The 21,134-nt window shown below is 35.1% G+C and overlaps 1 protein-coding gene across 2 annotated transcripts in view; it reads left to right on the top strand.

Moving 5' to 3' along the window:
- Positions 1 to 21,134, top strand: part of LOC145694600 (multicopper oxidase 3-like) — a 171,003-nt gene that overhangs the window by 110,917 nt on the left and 38,952 nt on the right. For both annotated transcript variants that reach the window (XM_081770973.1, XM_081770972.1), the window contains exons 4-6: positions 1,709 to 1,919; positions 7,149 to 7,369; positions 20,514 to 20,721. In XM_081770973.1, coding sequence (XP_081627099.1) covers positions 1,709 to 1,919; positions 7,149 to 7,369; positions 20,514 to 20,721 — 640 coding nt within the window. The remainder of the gene's footprint in view (positions 1 to 1,708; positions 1,920 to 7,148; positions 7,370 to 20,513; positions 20,722 to 21,134) is intronic.

Genomic DNA, 21,134 nt, shown 5'->3' with positions numbered 1-21,134 from the left:
AGCATGAGTGCACACGTTTTTCATCATACAGAGTAAATATTTATAGTCTATTGACATCCAAGAAGCATATTCCTGGGAGACACTTGCAGCAAAATGCTCATATAAACACCGTAATACGTAAGACAGAAAAACGAGCTCCGAAATCACTTAGAATAAATAATAACTCAACATTAAATAATAGGACGTAAAAGGTCTATTATAAAGGTCAGTGGATAACATCTCATGAACAGTTGGAGACAGCTTGTGTTGGACCGAGTTCCGTTATAGACTGGTACCTAACCGCTTCAATTCGTGTCATATTACAAACTGGATGGTGATTGCGTCTTTCAAGTCGTCAGTATTAACAACAGAAGCCCTCCAAAGAGTGACAATCGTATAGGTTTAATACTACGATAGATAAAGGCCCATCTACCAGTTACACCTACTGATGATGTGAACTCCCCTAGCGGCTAGAGTCGTCACCAGAGCATTAAGACAAGCAGCTCACTTCCCCTTTATGCCAAAATTTATTCCAACACTTCAAAGTATCGAATCCAGGAGCAAGTATAACCAAATTCCACCACAGTCCCACTCATCCATAATCTCGGAACTCCAGAAAACTAAAGGGCTAAACTTCCAACCATGTTTACCTTAGATAAGGGCTGACATACCACGTACCCGACCGAAACCAATGAATTACGCAGTTCCTGAAGTTGAACGAACTTATCTGCTGGCAGGATATCTTTCCTCAGTGATTTTACTCTACGAAGAAGAGTATGGTTGTTTCCAGACATATTTAATCGTGCCCTCTTCCCTCACGGGCTGAGAAACCCCCGATGACGAAGTCAGGTGTTGTCACGAGCAATAGAAAATATGCAAATGCACAGTTTACCTAATGGGATCATTAAGGAATAGAACCAGTTGGATAATAGGGCGAGACATATTAAAATATGACGAGTAGACGTAGTGCAGCTTCAACTACCTCTTTTTTGTCTTGGTTGTGTTACGGATAAACTAGTCACTTGATAAATATTTAAGAGTCACAAGGTGCTACATAAGTTTGTGACATCTTTATGAATAAAAATGGAGACACTGATATTGAAATGAAACAGATCAAAGTTCCAAAGTATAATCTGTTATGTTGAGAAACATTTTGTTATCTTCGATTCCTGTCTGCAACCATTCAGCAGACTTAGAAGCAAATAGCTCCTAGATCCCATTTTCTAGTTCGTGTAAGTTCTCAAAGATCCTGCTTTGAAAAAGATATGTCATTGATTGGAATAACTGATAGACAGTAAATGCAAGATTGAGTGAATAAACTGGATGGAAAAGAAGTTTCAAATCCTTCAAATTCTCGGAACTTTTGGAGAGTCAGAGCTGCAGAATGAATCGGAGCGTTGTACTCTTGGAGGACGGCCCATGTTGACTAAACACAGGTACTTTGGGGCCAGAGCTTCTTACTTTGTACCTAGGTAGAGTACATAAAATTCTAATAAGGTCCAAATATGTATAGAAAACAGAATGCACCGTACTTTGCAACTATCTATCTTATTATAGAATTTTCTGACATCTTTGCATTTTGGAATGAATTTTTCTTTTGTATCTTTTCTCCAAAAGATATTTTTCTTATTTGAACTACTCGTAAATACGCTTAACATTAATTATTCTGCATATCGTAAGTTCTTGTTTTTCTCTGTATATCACTCACTATTTTTGTTTTACATTTCAGGTCTGTCAAAATGACATTTTAGTAATTGATGTGATCAATCGGATTCCAGGGCATAGCCTGACGGTCCACTGGAGGGGAATGTCGCAGAGAGATACACCATTTATGGATGGAGTACCCATGGTGACTCAATGCCCTATCCCAACTTATACAACGTTTCAGTATAAATTTAGGGCATCCAGAGCTGGGACGCATCTGTGGCATGCTCATAGTGGTATGAACCATTCTTTCATATAAAACGTAATATTATAAACTTGATTGTATTTACTTTTTACGTCTTGCTGTTCGACTTTCAAAAATCTTCTTAAGTAACAATTTTTGTCACTAAACATTATTGACATATACATTTTCGTAAGTACACACTTCTTAGTTCAGTTTTCCCCCATCAGGAAGTCGCGGTCGGAAAGAGGGATTGCCGCCGTCGACGGTAGCGGGCCGCCGGAGGCAGCCGGCACCCGTCCGCGGCGGCACGACGATCTACTTGTTCAAAGTTGCCGACCTTTTGCCGAGGCGGCAAGCGGTCGAAAATCGTCAAGTAAAATTCCCTTTGCCGACTCTTTGCCGACTGTTGCCGACCGTCAGAGCCGGCAAAACAATCGGAAAGGCCTCTTTCCGACCCTCTGCCGACTCCTTATGCCGGCCTCTCTTCGACGGCGGTGCCGGCGCATTTGCTGCGCCTTTACGGTTGTTTACCGACTGCTCGGCAAGACAACTTTCCGACGGCGGCGCCGGCGCATTTAATGCTCATTTCCGGCTGTTTGCCGACCGCTCGCCAAGGCAACTATTCGTCGCGGTCGAAAATCGCGCTGAAAGATGCCGGCGTCCGGCGCCGGCAATCCGACCGCGGCATCTGGTCGGCATGGACAAATTGTCCGACTATAGGCGGCAGAATCCTGATGGGGTTAATCCTACATTTGTATATATAATTCTTGTCCTTCATTTAATTGCTATATTTTTAAAATCAGTATCATAAGGATATTGCTCATGATCCATGAAAACTGGTCCGATCTTGCCCAATAAGGCGTTTCAGTGGCAAAGCGCTTACATCTGGTACGTGGTTCGATTCCCGGCCAAGTAAATTTGTGATGGACAACATCGTACCCGTGGGTTTTCTCGGGGTTCTCCCATTTCCTCCTACATTCTCATTCCACTAATTCTTCCACCATTCACTTGCTTTAATCATCGTCTCCCTTAGACCAAATGGCATAAACGTGGGACGTTAAACTGAAAGGTTTCATTTCATTTCGTAGACGTTGATGAGTTTAATATATGCAATATTGTGGTGTATAGGCTTTTGTTTTCGAGTTTTGGGCTTCAAAGTTGGAATTTAGAAATCAAATTTTTGCATATATATATATAGGGAAGACCGGGGTATTCACGAACACGTAAGCTTTGATTATAAATAACTCTTTTGTTTTTAGAGATATAATGAAGATTTCTTGTGTATACAAAGCTTGGAATGTTTCCTATTTACTAAAGTGCAGACGAAAGTTAAAAGTAACATTTTTCAACAAATCAGTGAGATGTTTTAAAAATATGTACCTTTGTTCCAGATTGCCCCAGTGGTCGGGGTAATCCCGGACACACTGTTTACTTTAAACGTTTCTTTACGAAAAAGCGAAATGCATTAAAATACATTAAAACTATATCGTAATTTAGTATTTAAATCTTTAATAAGAATTATATTTACAAACATATCTCAAATTAATGAGAAACATGACCAGACCTCATCATCTTTGAACAAATGAAAGCTGATAGGTAATAGGCTAACAAAATATACTCTTGTGAAACAAATTTAGAAATAACGGCGCATTAAGTAAAATATTCATTAAAATGAAAAACATTATTTGAAATTGTAGAAATCACAGATTTACGCATTAATGTTTTGCTTCCAAGGGTATTATTCTTTATTAGTTAAATGTTCAAATGCGGCTAATAGGCTGAATAAAATTGGCTAACTGCTCATGGATACTACTAGGCTAAATAAATTTGTAAAACACTCTGTGAATCACACACACAGAAAAAAAATTGCAGCGTATGATGAAGGATCAGATATCTAAAATATGGTTACTGACTATAGAATAATGAAGTAGGTTGCTAATGGCCTAAAATAATAAATATAGCAAACTATCCTAATTAATAAAGCTAATAACGCTTATTACCAGATATGATCTATTTATCAAACCAATTTTTAACTTATTATTTACTTTTCAATAAAAAGGAACTATTTAAAAAAAAATTGATAATTTATTTCACACCATGGGGCAATCCTGAACATTCCTGGGTAATGACAAACATTCTGTCTGGCATTTCCCCATGAGACGCTATTTTATTGTTAAAGTTGAAACTAATTCTTGACTGCATACAGGCTAGAAAGATTACAAAGAACTAATGCTCAAATATAGGGGAATATATAACCTTATCTGCAACAATATAGATAAGAACAAACTTACCTTATCTAGATTATTGAATCAACGTCATAAGCTAATGGACAAAAATAACAAAACGATTTCTTCCCGGCAATCCACTCAACTGACTGTCACCAAATTTATGCTACACTTTTCCAGATCTCTCCGCTAACGTACAGCAAAATCATCTATTTTCTAACAAGTTTCCTTGGGCGTAAACTTGGGTGTTCGGCATTACCTCAGTGTTCGCACATATATATATATATATATATATATATATATATATATATATATATATATATATATATATATATATATATATATATATATATATATATATATATATATATATATATATATATCTTAATTGCTATTTACAAGGAAATGTATGGAATGAACCTGAGACACAAGAAAGTAAGTGATGATACTTGTTAATTAGGCTAATTAGGTATGTTGTAAGTGCGAAGTGCGCTTGTAATGAAGATTTGCGTTAAAAGAATCAACTAATTACGAATATTTTTTGGCAATAGATAAACTTATTAGCTTCTCCTTTCAGGGACATCATTTTGGGAGGGAAAAGGGGAAGCTATGGTCCTTTATTAATCCCCTTCTTTAATATCATCCATCAATCGAAATCTTCTTCTGGTCTTAGTTTCTACCAATACATGCTTTCACATCCTTCAAAATAGAACTTCTCAAGTAACATCCTTTTTTTTTTTTTTTTTTTTTTTTAGCTGTAGGAGTGTGACTCTTTCCTTCCCAATCTTTGTTTACACTTTCTCATTTTATTTTTCTTTCCACATACTTACTTTTCGTAATTTTCTTCATATTTACATTTCGAACGCTTTTTGTAAGTTTTCGCTACCTTTGTAATATACACTTTTCTTCTATATATATATATAGTACAGTACCTACACGTTTTATCGATCTTTTTTTTTCAATTCTTTATTCAGTAAGGTACAAAATATATTTTATATATATATATATATATATATATATATATATATATATATATATATATATATATATATATATATATATATTACTTAAGGCTTTTATGACATTTGTATTCTTGCTTTTTATTTTCCTTTACACGATAGATCTGTACTGCAGAAGTACTATAGTTTTTCCTTGATGTTGAAGTAACAGCAAATGCTGAAAAGAACATTATCCCTATCTATTTATAAATCCTTAATTTTCATACATTTCAGTGTGCATTCTTTCAGTAATCTAACAAATATGTCATTGTTGATTTTGTATCAGATACTAACTTTTGGCTAGCTGGGGCTTCGTCCCTAGACCCCCCTGTTTGCTTGGCCTACGAGGGACGCTCGCACCCCCCAGTTCTACCGAATTTTTTCTTTTTCTATTTCAACTATCTAAAAGATAAGATTTTGTATCCCAAGAAAACGCCTATTTAAATAACATGGGATTTCTTCATTCCCTTGAGACCCCTAAAAAATTAAAAATATTCATTTTTGCCAATTTTTCTGTGGGTTAGTCCCGGAAGGCTACAATCATGCCAAAATTTATCATTCTAATCCTGCCGGAAGTGCCTAAACATTTTGAGGTGTAGAAGGTCTTCCATATAAATAACGTGGGAAAGATTTTTCATTTCCTAATAAAACCACTCTAAAGTTGGACATTTTATTTTTATTGATTTTGCTAAATAATCCTATGGAAAACGTACAAGCATGCCGAATTTCAAGTTTTTATTCAACTCCAAATACCTAAGACATGAGATTATAGATTTAAAAAAATACCACATTTAAATAAGATGGGGAATTTCTTCATCCCCCCTTTAGACTCCCTAAATATTAAAAACTATTTGCTTTGACAATTTTCCTCTCGATTAGTCTCGAAAAGATACAGCCATGCCAAATTTCAATTTTCCACGTCAACTGGAATTACTTTCTTTTTTTTGTCAGTGAATGAGTTCATGTAATAATTTTATATATAGTTAGGATACATAGCTATTGTTTCTGTAAACCCAATGTTTTCTTTTCGTTTTATTTACTTAGTTGACATGAAATTTGTAATATTAAAAAATAGTGTGGAAGTATAAAGGAAATTTATTTTTGTTGGAATGAGGAATTAGATATGGTACCTGAAACATGAGAAATACTTCATTTAATGAGTGTGAAACGTTATAGTACCAAATACTATAACGTTTTCTTTACAAATCATGAAAAAAAAAAATGCTTCAAAATAATTGAAAAAGACGCGAAAACATTCTTAGAAAAAATATTTCAAACTTGTAAAAGGATATTTCAGTCTCTCTTCTTACGACATTATCAACTTGATATCAACTTTGTCTGCTAGAATTATGGCGTTATCAATATTTTATTTCAACTTGTGTGTAGCCAATATGTCATTATCAATATTTTGATGGAAGCAGGTCAAAACTCTCACACTCAAGAAATGTCAAAACGCCCACGTAATCGGTCATAATTCCCACACAAATGGACAAATCTCGCAAATGCACGAACAGTCGAAACACCCTTGGATTTTTTTAAAAAAATATTTTCAGCGTGTAAAACTTACAAGACGTGCAACCAGGATCATTTCAAAATGTGGGAGATTCGTCCGATTGTGTGGGAGATTTGTCCATTTGTGTGGTGGTTGTGACAATTTCTGCGTGTGGGAGTTTTGATCCTTTGTGTGGGAGTTTTGTCCATTCATGTGGGGATTGTGACTGTTGCTATGTGTGGGTGTTTTGTCCATTTGCGTGGGAGTTATGACCGATTCTGTAGGCTTTTAGACATTTCTTGAGTTTGGGGGTTTTGGCTCTGGGAGTTATGTCCGTTCGTGCATTTGGGAGATTTGTCCGTTTCTGTGGGAGTTATGACCGATTGTGTGGGCGTTTTGACATTTCTTGAGTGTGGGAGTTTTGACCGTTCGTGCATTTGAAAGATTTGTCCATTTGTGTGGGAATTATGACCGATTGTGTGGGCGTTTTGACATTTCTTGAGTGTGGGAGTTCTGGCTGTGGGAGTTTTGACCTAGACCCATTTTGATTTTCACTTTCTCTACAGGCATGGACACGGCTGATGGTATATTTGGGACTCTGATAGTTCGTGAAGCAGATACCAAAGATCCTCACCGATCCTTGTATGATGTGGATGACCCCAACCATGTGATTACTATCTCGGAATGGACTCATGGTTTCGTTCTGCAAAGAATGATGGACGTCCATTCAAATAGCCAAGGAAGCGTCCCGGATGCTTTACTTATAAATGGCAGAGGAAAGACCAAGGTAAGGGTTAAGAAAAGATGTTTTGCAGGTAACAACTTTATCTTGTTATTGTGTGCATGTTTGTAACAATTAACAGATATTAGAGGAAAAATTTAGTATGGACAAAACATCTTTATGCTAAGAAGTCAGATACTGCAGTCACTTTAGAAATGTTTCCTACATAATTTCAGAAGCTACGGAGATTTAGAAGTATTCTCCTTAGACGTGATTGCAGGTCTCAGAGGTGCCCATCCCCTCAAATTTCTAATTCTCCTTTTTAAAATTATATTCTCCCCCAAATTAACCTTTCACTATTTTGATTATACCATTTTCAATAGAAAATTATGTTCCTTCAAATATTCTGATGAGCGAAACCTGTGCCCTTAAACACGTGTGTGGAAACCATTGACAGACTTCATTCTGTAAAAACAACAACCTTCTAACTTAAATTCTAACTTTGATTTTAATTGATCCGATCTGATGTAATATGTCATAGTCGAACACAATACGAATGGCGTCCAATAAGTTATCTATCTAGACAGCAAGGAAAGCAGATAGGCTCACCTGGTCATCACTGTTTTTCGATGTAGTCCCTATGGAGGTCGATGCACCGTCGCCATTTTGTCGGCAGCGAAGAAATCCCAAAGAAAAAGTAACCATTGTCATGGCCTGCAACCGCTGGAAAAAGTTTGTTGGAACTCGTTGGTGGACTTGGATGGGCTCCTGCTTGCTCTCAGGATCCCAATGGTGGGTCCAAGTTTCGTCCCTTGTCACCAGTTGAACCAGGAATTTGTCCTGGTCCTCCTCAAGAAGTCCAAGTCTTGAAATAGGTGCTTCTGGCTAAAATTTGTTATGTGGCGTAACATAAACACTGTGTTCACGGCCAGTGCGTTTCTCCAGCAGACCTCAAATTGCGCAGCGAGATTCCCCACAGTGGCCTTGATGTACGTGTCAGGCGTCAACACTCAGTCCTTCCCTTCCTGTTTAGGAAGATAATTTATTGGATCCTTCTCGTACATAATTTTGTTTTAGAATAGTGTTGGGACTTAAGAATTAGAGTAGAAATTAGACGGAAAAGATTATAGGATTAGATACATGCTCGACTGGTTATGGATTCTGTGTAAATTTGTTAGGAAGCAGGTTAGTTTGTGCAAATATATTTTTAGTAGAGTATGAAATAGTGACTGTTAACATTGTGGAAATTGTGTATCCACAAACAGACGGGTTACGAGTAAACCCGAGTGTGTAGCTTATTAGAATGGTTACGATTAAGCTCAAAGTAGAATAAAAGAAAATCTGAGACGGATGTTGTGTAGTCATTTCGGAGATGTTGTGTATCTAATTATTAGTTGTAATTATGTGATCACTGCACTAATTGAAGTCACTAATTGAAGTCACTAATTGAAGTTAAGTAGGTTAGATCCAGCAAATCGTTGACTGAGATCTTTTTACATGTTGAGGACTAAGAATACTACATTCCCTCATAAATAAGTAGATTTATAGAAACAACAAATACTTTGATCTTTTTTATATATTTAAATTCTTGTCTTTTATTTTTGTAAAAAAGAAAAAAGAAAACAATCACAAAAACAGTGTGGATCGTGCACGGGTTACAGAACTCTTCTGATTTTGAGCAAACTTGACATGGAGGTAGATATTAAATTGCATAGTGTCCATGTGAAATATTCTCTTGTGTAGGCTTTTTTTTTGAGGGGGGGCACCCGAGTTACTGGTAACCTTCCTCGTGGCTATAAAGTAGCGCTCGCGTTTTCGGCGCGAGGGACCCAGGCTCGATTCGTGGTGAAAGCTCACGTGGTTCCGATTTCCACGCTTAGTTGTAAGACTGTGTCTTATATAGCTGAAAAGTATCCTAAATTCCAATCCAACTAATTAACCGAGTTATTGGACATTAAATTGAGGGTTAGAGGAAATTCACAGAATTAGAGGAAATTTAGAACAAAAATTAGAGGAAAATAAAAATACAAGAGTAAATATGTTAAACGTTAACTTGAGGTTAAACTTTAAGTAAATGATGTAGTGTGTACTTATAATAAAGATTTCCTAAAATCAATAAATGATTAATCATTTCCTCTAAAGGGAAACTTATTACTGGTTAACTGGTTAAACAATGAACTTTTTAAAGTATAAATAGTAATTCATAGAATTAGAGGCAGATACATGGAGTAATCCTGTTAAACGTTAGGTAAATGCAATGTGTACTTACAATAAAGATATCCTAAAATCAATAAAGGATTAATCGTTTCCTCTAAAGGGAAATTTATTACTGGTTAACTGGTTAAACAACGAACTTTTTAAAGTATAAATAGTAATTTACAGAATTAGAGGCAGATATATGGAGTAATCCTGTTAAACGTTAAGAAAATGCAATGTGTACTCACAATAAAGATATCCTAAAATCAATAAAGGATTAATCGTTTCCTCTAAAGGGAAATTTATTACTGGTTAACTGGTTAAACAACGAACTTTTTAAAGTATAAACAGTAATTCACAGAATGAGAGGCAGATATATGGAGTAATCCTGTTAAACGCTAGGTAAATGCAATGTGTACTTACAATAAAGATATCCTAAAATCAATAAAGGATTAATCATTTCCTCTAAAGGGAAACTTATTATTGGTTAACTGGTTAAACAATGAACTTTTTTAAGTATAAATAGTAATTCACAGAGTTAGAGGCAGATACATAGAGTAATCCTGTTAAACGTTAGGTAAATGCAATGTGTACTCACAATAAAGATATCCTAAAATCAATAAAGGATTAATCGTTTCCTCTAAAGGGAAATTTATTACTGGTTAACTGGTTAAACAACGAACTTTTTTAAAGTATAAATAGTAATTCACAGAATTAGAGGCAGATACATAGAGTAATCCTGTTAAACGTTAGGTAAATGCAATGTGTACTTACAATAAAGATTTCTTAGAGCAATTGAGGACGAAACTTTTCCAGAGAAGGGAAACTCAGTACCAGTGTTCTTCTAGACATATTTTTGAGGAGTACTGCGCCCCTAGCTCTGATAGTACCCCTCGGAGGAGACCAAGATAATACGTCTATAATATAATAATGAATAGAATAGTACCAGCAGAGTGCCCCTTCGGAATACTAAGTATGCCCACCGGAACATTGTTTCTAAAAGAAACACTGCTCAGTACTACTTAACTGGTTAAGTAATGAACTTTCCAAAGTATGAATAATTCATAAAATCAGAGGAAATTTATAACAAGAATTAGAGGAAAGTACATGGAATAAACCGGTTAAACGTTAATTTGACGTCGAGTGTTAAGTACATGCACAATTACAATACAATAAAGATTTATTAGGTCTATTTACAATAAAGATTTTCTAAAACAATGAAGGACGAATCTATTCCACAAAAGGGAAACTTTCCATAAAATGTATTCTATCTCCATTCTAATCTCTCTACCGGAAGTGATAGAAATCTGCTATCACTTCCGGTTTCGATAGTTATTGAGAAAATATCACGACATACAAACCAAACTCTTTGATATGATATAGACCCTACGTGTGACACTGTTACGTGTTTTAAATATGTATATATGTGACATAGATACAAATTTAAATTTTAATCTCCACAGGAGACTACACAAGCAATACACTATTTAGGAGTATGACGAAGTTAGTATTACATTAAGTCAAATAAGATCGCCAATCAGAGATAATTTTCACGTTGAATTTTCTCATTTACAATTAGCAATAATAGAAAATATCCGTTAACTCTATTTAACTGTTCTAAATAATTGCTGAAATATCACGATTGTCTACATATATATTTGTTGATGTGTGAGTTCAAGCATGTATATAGAAGAAAAAGCTAAATATGTTGATAGTTACTGTGGAATGTTAACAATTACAAACTTGTTGCTTCAATGTAACGTGTAGTTTTTCCTCCCTGGGAAACAGGGTAATTAAATTCCACAAATAGTCTAACATTCTGTATTCTCTCTCTGCTCGTGGGGGAATCAGAGTTGAAAGGGGAAGGGAATTTCGACGTACAGAAATGTAGTAATAAATGAATGTATTTGATCGTTGGTACCAATTAATGCGTAAAAATGTCACATTTGTACTATTATATATAAATATATATATATATATATATATATATATATATATATATATATATATATATATATATATATATATAACTATTATTAGGCTTGCTTAACGAAGCGAGGCAAGACAAAATTTTTAGTGACGATATACTGTACGGGACAAGAAATTATTTGACGATACCTTTACAAGACCAGATAGCCTCAACTCGTGTCTTGCAGCAAACTCTATTGTAATGTATAGCAGCAAACTCTATTGTAATAATCGTTTAGTGGAATATTACTTTTGTACTGTTAACATGTAATAGTTTGAATATAAATAGTGTTAACAGATATCAACTACTCGAGAATGTTTGCTGCCACCTAACGGCGAGATGTGTAACTTTTAGTATTCTACAATCATATACTCTTGTTTCAATAGTAAAAAAAATTGAAATGGGTAGCCACTGTAAAGTAACTTTTACCGGTTAATTTACTAACGGAGTGACATCATTAAACGAACTTGGTCCAGAGATATCTACCACTCAAGAATGTTTGCTGCCATCTAACGATGCGATATGTAACTTCTAGCATTCTACAATTATATACTGTTGTTTCAATAGTAGAAAATGGGGAATGGATAGCCAGCTTAAAGTCACCGTTACCCGTTAGAATACTAAGGGATTGACACCATTAAACGAACTTGATCAAGAGATATCAATCACTTGAGAATGTTTGTTGCCATCTAACGGTGCGATATGTAACTAGTAGTATTCTACAATTATATATTCTTGTGTCATTAGTGGAAAAAGGAAATGGATAGCCAGCTTAAAACTAATTATGAATCAAAGTACCAGTTAATATCGAATTGCGAATATAGAGATACACACAACGTTTAATCTTGTTATTTGCAGTGAATGAAGCGAATAGGGGAAAATAGAGAGGGAAATAATGTATAATGGGAGTTTTATCTGTCCTTTAACCGCCAATTGTTAAGTAACAGAGTATAGTGCATACTGTTTCTTTTTCTTTTTTCTTTCTTTTTCTTCTTCTTTTTTTATTTAACGAAGTCTCATTATAGTGTAGGACAATTGCTGACCTTGCTCCTGACACCGGCTCCAGTTGATGCAAAGTTGAATAAAAGAAATTTAAGAATAGATTGTGAAACATTAGTCTTCGAAAGATTTTTATATGAAATTCTTATTCTTTCCAGACCGAGATGATTGATGAGAGTTTTAATTTTGTTGCAACATTATGCATTGAATCTTCTGCTTGAGTTTTCCTTGTCATATAGTCTACTACGTATAATGAAAGAAAAGAAGAAAAATCAAAGACAAATTAATCTTAATTTTTTTCGGAAAAGCGTGAAGACAGTTTGATACAGAAGCTAAAAGTAATTACATGAAAGAAAATAATGTTAATTATCTTAACAACAACAACAACAACAACAACAAAACTTTCTGTTAAACCTACCTTTAAACAACTCTTGTATGTGAAGTTAGTGCACTCTCCGACAATAGAACTCTATTTTATTCATGTTAATGTTAGTGTAGTTAGAAGCAAGATCAAAGGACTATATCTGCTTTCAAAAGCGTCTAATTGAAGCAGAACAATATCACTTTATTGCGAATACATCATGTTGCTATTTGAAACACCATGACACTCGACTAGTACAATAACCATCTTTGAGGTTTACTCTTTCGAAGAGCTTATGATCGATATGGTAAAAGCTGAACCATGTAGTATCATGGTAAAAATAAACACATTACAAGGGCATTACTTCCAGCAAAAAGTTACCATGAAGTAAATATTATATTGAGTTATACTGCAAGAAGCAAATTAACATCTCGTACATTTGTTTACGTGAATATGTATATATATATATATATATATATATATATATATATATATATATATATGTTGACTTTTCATGATGTATTTTTTTGAATGAAGCATACTGAATATTTAGATCCAGTTTTCACATTTACAATTTTATGATCTTGTATTGTACAATGTACACATGCCTTCAGCCAAATTTCTTAATAGCAACATCAAACAGGTTAAAATGTGCACATGTAATAATAACATTTTTTAAAAATTTTAAACCGATTTTGTAACTACTTTAATATCTATCTAGAAGAGAGAGTGAAAAAGAGCCTGAATAATGAAGACTGAACGTTGGAAGGACGTAGAATGATTAGATGTATACGATTTGGAGATGATATGTCGCTTGTTGCGAAATCTGAAAATAAAATAAATAAGATGTTAAAAAACTTAAGCAAGGTTTTAAATTTTACTTATACGACAGTTATAAAAACTATCCTTGAGAACTTTCATCTTCCGACACTAGAACAAAGATGTCTTATGATTGATTTGTTATTCATTCAAAAGTAACTCAAAATATTTTGGACTGTCCTGACTTGGTTTCTTCATTAAATTTTTATGTTCCTTCATTAAAAACACGTAAAAATACTGGTCTCTATTACTGTAAAAAGTCAAAAGCTACTATATTAATGAAATCACCAAACTGGAGAACAACTGCTTTGTAATATAATAGAATGTGTGTAAATAATAATGAATAGGATATATGTAACATGTCTCCTACGAAATTTAGAGATGCCGTTATCAAGAGTTCTGAATATATGATTATGTAATCTTTAACACTGTAATTGGGCCATAGACTGTTGTGTTGAAAATAAATAAATAATGGCTATGAAGAATATGGGATGAAAATAAATGTTAGAAAAGCAAGCCATGGATTAATATGCCCCGGTTTATATGCAGCCGAGTCAGCATTTTTTTGTCGACTTTGATTGGCTGATAAAGGTCGCTTAATTTTTAGCCTCTGTGTTGATAATAAATAAATAAATAAGGGCTATGAAGAATATGGGATGAAAATAAATGTTAGAAAAGCAAGCCATGGATTAATATGCCCTGGTTTATATGCAGCCGAGTCAGCAAAATTTTGTCGATTTTGATTGGCTGATACAGGTCGCGTAATTTTAAGCCCCGCCCCTGCGGGAAATTCAAATTTATCCCGCCCCTAGGTCACATGGTTTTAAACTTCGCCGAGGGGTTAGACCCCGCATTTACGTTTAGTCCCTTACACTCTTTGATGACTGAGGGGTCTATTTTGTTTCCTTTTATGGGCATAAAATTTGAATATGGTTACCCTCTTTCTTACCTTATATTGTTATATGATGAGAGTACTAAGTATACGTATTGCCCACTTTAAATTTTCTCGCTTTCTTTTATGGTATAACATTTTGGAGGCTTTTAACCTCTTTGTTATTATTTCATTGCGTTATGGGGTCGGTCACGTGATATAATGTCAAGAGGTCATTATAGGGTCAAGATTCAAAATTAGTACTCAACCTCTTTTATGACCAGGATTTTTGAATTAGAGACTATGGGGATCTATTTTGTTCCTTTTATAGTATAAAATTACTAAAAATAGAAATTTTCCAAGGGGTGCATCAATATACCAATATCCTATAAAAAAGACCCCTGTGCACGATCTTATAATCATATAAGGTAATAAGACCTTAAAACCTCATCAAAGGGGATAACTTGGGTCAATAACATTCGAAATTTGAATTTTGAATTTTTTTTAACCTATAGCGATATTTATAGTACATATGACTATATCAAATACTACTATGCTACTACTATTGTCAAAAACCTCCAAAATTTAAATTTTTGACAATTTTTAACCCATGAAGGGAAATGACCCAGACAACACGTACGTGTACGACACATGTGCACTATCCATGCATAAGCCGTACATGTGCACATGTGCATTTGTGTGGATGATGAACACATACATAACCCGTGTATGTGCACATGTGCATTTACGTGGGTTTTGCACACGTACATAACCAGTGACTAAGTCGTGCATGTGCACATGTGCATTTGCATGGATAAAGCACACTTTTATATAACCCGTAATGTAGCCGTTATATACACATGTGCATTTGCGTAGATGCAGCGCACGTACGTAACCCATGCTTATGCCGTTATGTACACATGTGCATTTGCGTGGATGCAGTGCACGTACAGAACTCGTACTTAAGCCGTTATGGGCACATGCGCATTTGCATGGATGAAGCACACATTTATATAACCCGTGCTTAAGCCGTTATGTACACATGTGCATTTGCGTAGATGCAGCGCACGTACGTAACCCATGCTTATACCGTTATGTACACATGTGCATTTGCGAGGATGCAGTGCACGTACAGAACTCGTACATAAGCCGTTATGTGCACATGTGCATTTGCATGGATGAAGCACACATTTATATAACCCGTGCTTTTCGACAGAGACTTTTCGACAAATAACATGATTGTAAAAACTCCATAACGTCTGCTGAGCTAGGATACAAAATCAACAGGTGGCAGAACTGTACTGATGTGACTACTGTCAGACAGTTCGTAGGTTTACAAAATTATTTTCGTGACCGATTACAGAGAATATGTTGCGTTATTTGTTACTTGGCAAACATGTCAAAGATACTACCTAAAGCTTTGCTCATTGCAAATAATAAACTCCAAAAGTAAAATTCTCACTGACAATTATTAGTTACTTGTAATATACTTTGAAGGTGATGCCTTTGGTGTTATAGATGGTGTTACTGCGTAAAGCACCAAATATCCAAACTCTTTTTTTCGTTGCATCTCTAATATGCTATTACATCACCTCTGCAGTACGAGGAAATCACCTGTGTCCTACATCTAAGTCATCTGGGTACTGCATGTAAATCATCTGGATATTGCGTATAAATCACCTGTGTGCTACATGTAAATCTCCTCTGTCGCACATGTAAATCATCTGGGTACTGCGTGTAAATCACCTATGTGCTACGTGTAAATCACCTCTGTCCTACATGTAAATCATCTCTGTCCTACATGTAAATCATCTGGGTACTGCGTGTAAATCACCTGTGTGGTACGTGTAAATCATCTCTGTCGTACATGTAAATCATCTGGGTACTGCGTGTAAATCACCTATGTGCTACGTGTAAATCACCTCTGTCCTACATGTAAATCATCTGGGTACTGCGTGTAAATCACCTGTGTGCTACATGTAAATCACCTGTGTGCTACGTGTAAATCACCGCTGTCCTATATGTAAATCACCTGTGAACTACATATAAATCGAATACGTGCTACTTATAAATCACCTGCGCGGTAGGTGTAGATCACTTGCGCAGGACGTGTACGTGTGCATTGCACATGTCCTGTGCACGTGAAGATGTTGAATAGGACCTGCGATGTATATGTGCATCACATGTACAGGCGTGCATTTATACAGATGATGCACATGTTGCATCCGTGCAATTGTACATGTACTATACGGGTACTATACGTGCATTGTGCTGTCTGGGAAGATGAATCCCCAAAACTTACAGAGGTATATACTTTGGTCCTAAGCTACCATACCAAAATTTTTAAATTTGGCAATTTCCAAAATTTAAGGGGATGATTCTAGGTAGCCTGCCAAAATTTAGAGGTTGGACCAAGGTGCCCCCGCAAAAATTTAGAGGTGGCGATCCTAAGTACCTCCTGAATCATTGATCCTGGGGCAAGATCCTTGACCTTTGACTTTTGACTTCTCAGTTGCTGACTTAGTTGCATATAAAACGGGGCATACTAGTATGGATTAAGGATGTTTTATCTTGAAATGAGTCTCCTTTCAACGGTTAGGAGCTTAATAATATCAAAGCATTCAGCTATTTTTAGAACTTGTTTAAACTATGTGTAATTAATTTATTATCAATTATTTTATTAATATGCTTTTTTTATTTCATTCCATGTTGACAAACGGACGTAAACAGGCGACTGACAACCTAATGACATCACAGGAGAACACATATCCCAACGAAACACGGCAGTTGACGATCATAACTCCACCTTTACTTTTGACGTCACTCACGACGGTGAATCAAAACTTTAATTGTGGAAAAAATATTACTCTCTGCGATTTTGTTCACCTGTAGTTGGATATTTTAATACTATTATTTTATTTTTATGATATAAAGTAATAATTTTTGGAGGTAATTACGAAAAGCATTAGATAAGTCCATGACTTAATGACATAATTATGTTTCGAACTGAAAATCAATGTAGGCTTATTTCTCGATATATTATCGTTTTAGCTTAATATGCTTTTTTCAAGTTTTTCGATCACTTTTATTCCTTTTAGAAACGTAAGATTTCTCAAAAAGTAGAAGTTTCTCTCAAACATGATGTCTTCATCAGATGTTAATCTTCTTCCACCAAATTAGGTCTTCAAATTTCTGAAAAGAAAAGAAGTGGGATCAGTGGCGTATCTAGCCCGCGGCCGAGAGGGCCTAGTCCCCCAGTTTTTTGAGTAACAAAAATAATTTAAGCTATTATTCATACATTTTTGAAAGCTTATAGTAAACTATCATAGTCTGAGTTGTGGTTAGCCCCCTCAGTTTCTACCATCTAAATTCGCCACTGAGTGGGATGGGGCCAAATCTGGTAATAGATAAAAAAAAAAATGTCAGATTAATATACATTTATATGTTTGTTTAATATGATTTGCACAATACCTTTCACTTTGAATTTTATAATAAATCTTTGTCGTCCACTGGTGCTGCAGAACAGTCACACGAGCTTTTACCAACAACGAAACACACAATTTCTTCATATACACAACACATTCCGTTAACTAAGAAACAAGTCGGGGATATCCAGATATGACCGAGTCGGGGAAATAAAGCTGTATACCTTAAAAACTGCTATTTAGACGGAAGAAGAGAATCGGGTAATTGATACGGAATAGAAAAGACTCGTGGGCGGGCTCGAGAGAGAGAAATGGAGAGCAATGACAGTTGATCTAAGTCGTGACAAAGTCAACATCGAACAATTCGAGAAACAACACGTTTCGGTATCGTGGTTAGAATAAAACTCCGTTCATTAGGCTATGACGTATAAAACTAGCAAAGCTGACTCATATTGCTATTTTGTTTCATATATCAAATTGATATTTCCTACATTCAAACTTGTCTCAACTAAAATACAAAGGAACTAGAGCACCAGTTTCGAAATGGCAGCTAAACAAAATTCTGTGACCCACTTCTGCACTATTCCAAGAGATAGAGCAGAATCTCCAAAATACTTCTCGAGTTTTGGTTGTTCGTTAACACTTTAAGCCCCAAGCTCCACACTCACCTCAGATGTCTTATTATGAGGCATGCTGGCTTACTGAAGAATACCAACGTTTACTTAACATGCTATCCCAATAATGGACCAATATATACACTGGCACTTAAAAGCTTTTCCTCGCAAAAAGTAGTACTTAAGAAGCACATGATTTTTTTTTTCTATTTCAAATACTAAACGCATTTATCCGTTTTAGAACGATGTCAACAAAAGTTAACAAACAAAAGACAATTGAAATTCTCAAAGTTTATTTTTTGAAGATTCTTCAATCACAAAATGAAACTCCACTTGAAATGCCATATTAAAGAGTTACGGACTTATCAAATGCTCTTCGTACTTAATCCAAGTGAGGTTAAATTATCCTAAAATTAACGCCACGAAATCTAGTCCGATAGTCCTCGTTGCGCTGAAGCAAAGAATTGTCAGTGACCAATCAATATTAGAGTTGCCAGGGAAATGTGAAGGAATTGAAGCATTCTCTAGAATATGTCACATTTGAGTGAAACCACGATAGATGACGAAAACTGAAGTAAGCTCCCACATACAGCAAACAGGGGCGTCATTTAGGGGGAAGGGAGCAATTGTCTCCCTCCTGAGCTTCACACGCTTCATATTATTTTTCTTATTTTCAATTATATTGGCTAAGTTTTTTATTCAACTGTTTCAAATTGAAACCTTTTATTATATATTATAGACCAGTAATATGATTAGAAAGATAACATGTGGGGAAACATGGTTGGAACTGAATAGAGATGGTTGTTAATTGTTAATTTGTTTGCTCTTTACGAGTAAATGTCTGATTTTAAGATATCGCAGAGGAATGATCAATGTATCAATAATGTATAACTACTTTTGAAGTACTTAGTAAATATAGGCATACACTTCTGTGCGTTTCCACTTGTGCTCTACAATATGAACCATGGGTGATATAATATATTTTAATGAATATATAGCTAACACACGAAGATAGCTTTTAAATGACTTGAAAATGTACAGCGCCGAAAGATCAGAGTGCAGATGAACTTTAAAAAAAAAAATTTCAAGAAATAATAAAAATAGAATCATATGAATGATGCGTTTTCTTTGAATATTTATTGTATTTAAACATTAGATTAGATAACGTTAGGTGCTTAGAGTATATATAAAAGTTATAGGCGCAAACGATCTAATCATTGTAGTACGTTCAATGTTCCCCCATTGGGGATCTAACCGGAATCTTGAGCACGCGCGCTAAGGTACATACTAGTAGACTAGTGGAGATGTACATCTATTTATCCCTCCCTCTCTCTCTCTCTTTGTTTGTTTGTTTGCTTCTTTCTCTCTCCCTCTGTGTCCCTTCCTCTCTCTCTCTCACTCACTCTCTATTTATCTATATTATATAAAGGATGTTGCCCTCCCGACCAAAACCTGAAATGACGCTCCTGACACCAGCTCTTCGCTCAGAGTTTTGCGAGCGTACTACGATCATACTGTATTTTGGACAATAGAAAAACTATTTTTTCAGTATATGGCACTCATGTTCTGTACAGTATGATTCCACTGGTAACTCAGAGAAGTCCAAAATGTGTCTTACAGCATTATTCTGGGGAATGCTTCAATTATTTGTCTTGATTGATGATCGTTATATAGGCGTCAGTAATTATTCTCGTTATAAATTGTCTTGTTAAAAATAAATCATCGATGACTGAGGTGGAGTGAAAAGAGCCAAACAATGTACAGCATATAGTAAGTGAATCAGGAGTAGCATTTTTTTTTCTAGATCTACATGATAAAAATAAGCACTCAAATAAAGCAAGGCACCCAAATAAGATAGTATAATATTATCCAATAATAAAATGCGTAGTCAAGAGCTTTAATACGAATAGTAGAATCAATTTGAAAGCACGTCTTTAAAATTATTTTCCCATACAGAATCAAGAGGAAAATGGCGTTTTACACGATGTACCAGTTACCACTTTCAAAGTGAAACCAAATATGAAATACCGCTTCAGATTGGCACATGCTGGAGTAATGAGCTGTCCTGTCCGGTTTTCAGTCGATGAACACTCTCTTCTAATCATAACAATGGACGGACATCCAATTCAACCTAAACAAGTCACATCGATTGTACTTTCTTCAGGTAAACCAAGTATTATTTTGCTTTTGTCTTTATTTTGCAATTTGTTTAACAAATTATAAGTTTCAAATGTGATATTATAATTGAAATGTGATAACATAAGTTTTTGTTTAACCTGTAAATTTGAAATGTCTAATAACCTTAGGGATGCGCACGAAACGAGTCGAGACAGGATTTTCCTGACAAAATTCGAGTCGAGACACGGCTCTTCCAATAGAAAAATATACATTTTTCGAGTCGAGACTTCACTTTTACAGCACATTTTCGAGACGAGACAGCCATAAATTTTGTCTCGTGCGCATCCCTAAATAACCTGAATTTGAAATGTCTAATGAGCCATTTGAAAAAAATAAATATAACATTCTGTTATGGTTGACAACACCATTAATAAGTTGGTATTGCAGGTTATTTCAAAG

This window comes from Thermobia domestica, chromosome 9, assembly GCF_964235325.1.
Source record: "Thermobia domestica chromosome 9, izTheDome1.hap1.1, whole genome shotgun sequence".
In the NCBI taxonomy this organism is placed as follows: domain Eukaryota; kingdom Metazoa; phylum Arthropoda; class Insecta; order Zygentoma; family Lepismatidae; genus Thermobia; species Thermobia domestica.
Note: the sequence above shows the minus strand (reverse complement) of the source record. Positions and strands in the feature narration are given on the sequence as shown.